Source organism: Mandrillus leucophaeus, unplaced genomic scaffold (assembly GCF_000951045.1).
Source record: "Mandrillus leucophaeus isolate KB7577 unplaced genomic scaffold, Mleu.le_1.0 Scaffold1017, whole genome shotgun sequence".
NCBI lineage: Eukaryota > Metazoa > Chordata > Mammalia > Primates > Cercopithecidae > Mandrillus > Mandrillus leucophaeus.
In genome coordinates, this window is record NW_012098288.1 from 49222 (window position 1) to 50676 (window position 1455).

Consider the following 1455-nt stretch of genomic DNA (forward strand, 5'->3'; position numbering starts at 1 on the left):
ATGGTGACTCTGTCTCCTACAGATGCAGACAGGGAAGATGGAGACTGGGTCATCTGGATGTCACATCTGGCACCTGAGATTGGAAACATAAAAACAAATGTCCGCACAATTAATCATGTTGTTAGAGAATTTCCCTGAATAGTGAAGCAGTACTCAGAACCCTGGGCTGAGTAAACTGCTAGTGTTCTCCTTCCTTACCTGGGAGCCAGAGCAGAAGGAGCCCCAGGAGCTGAGCGGGGACCCTCATGTCCATGCTGTGTCCTGAGTGGTTCTGACTCCTGCAAGAAGTGTGACCAGCCTATTAATAAGTCTTCAAGGCAGGAAGATGTGCTCTGGGAACATGCAAATGAGCAGGGGATGGGGCAGGCTGGGCACAGCTGCAGGGCTGGCTCATGTCAGTAACTCAGCAGCGACTCAGTGTCCCCATGTGTCCCAGGTAAGATCAGGGTAGGAGAAATTTGTCAGCAGAGAATGTGTTTCTACTGGTGACTATTTTGTTATGAGAGACATTGTTTAGATTTTTTTTTTTTGGCAATTTGAAATATTCCTCAGGAGTCAATGGAGTAACATATTGCCTTGGTGTATGGGGGGTATTTCGGGGGATATTCTTTTTTGTAGGAAACACATAGTAAAATTTTAGATGGTAAAATTCTAAGGTATTTAAAGGACTGTCCTCTGATTCTGGTTAGGGAAGGGGGAATTTTTCATATACTTGCAACTACTCTGTAAATTTATCATTGTTTCTTTAAAAAAATTAGAAATAAAATATATTGACATGATGCTACATATATTTGTAAGTATTAGGTGATGGTGTTATTCCATTGTTCTTGCCAGTATAAGTTCAAGCAATTTACTACAAATACACAAAGATGACACTGAATTTTCTCAATGCATGCAGCACTCACAGATTCACCATTATCAAGAGTGACAGGTCTCTTTAATATCCAGAGACTAAATGGGCTGCACCTTATTCTTGTTTTGGGTACTTTCATAGTCTACCTTCTTTTCTGCCATTGAGTATTAGTTCCCAAAGTTCATCTCTCTTAATGAGGGTGGTCACTGTACGGAGCATGTCCCTGCCATGCACCATCAATGACACTTTCCTCTTTTACATTTTATCAGTGACTGGAGACATCATCTTGACCCAGACACCAGCCTCTCTGTTAACATCTTTAGGAAAGAGACAACCTTTTATCATGCAACTGCATGTACATGGAGAAATCAGTTGGATCCAGATGAAACTGGACAGGGATTTACACTCATTATATCTAATATCTCTAATGTGCCCAGAAATGTCCCAGCCAGGCTCAGTAGCAGAGGAAGTGGATCCAACAATGTCAGCATCAGTGGGCTGCAGCCTAGGGCTCTACAAAATTTTACTGATGCCTGACTAGTGGAGCCAAATCACAGTGCTGTAGCCTGTGCACAAACCTTCCTGCTGCTTTGTAAGCAGCC

General features: G+C 42.5%; 1 gene segment (V, D, J or C); it reads right to left on the reverse strand.

Moving 5' to 3' along the window:
• LOC105537008 overlaps nt 1-260 on the reverse strand; it is an 11518-nt gene extending 11258 nt beyond the window's left edge. Inside the window, 2 exon segments of the V gene segment in view lie at nt 2-73; nt 199-260. Coding sequence covers nt 2-73; nt 199-253 — 127 coding nt within the window.
• Between the last annotated feature and the right edge of the window lie 1195 nt (nt 261-1455).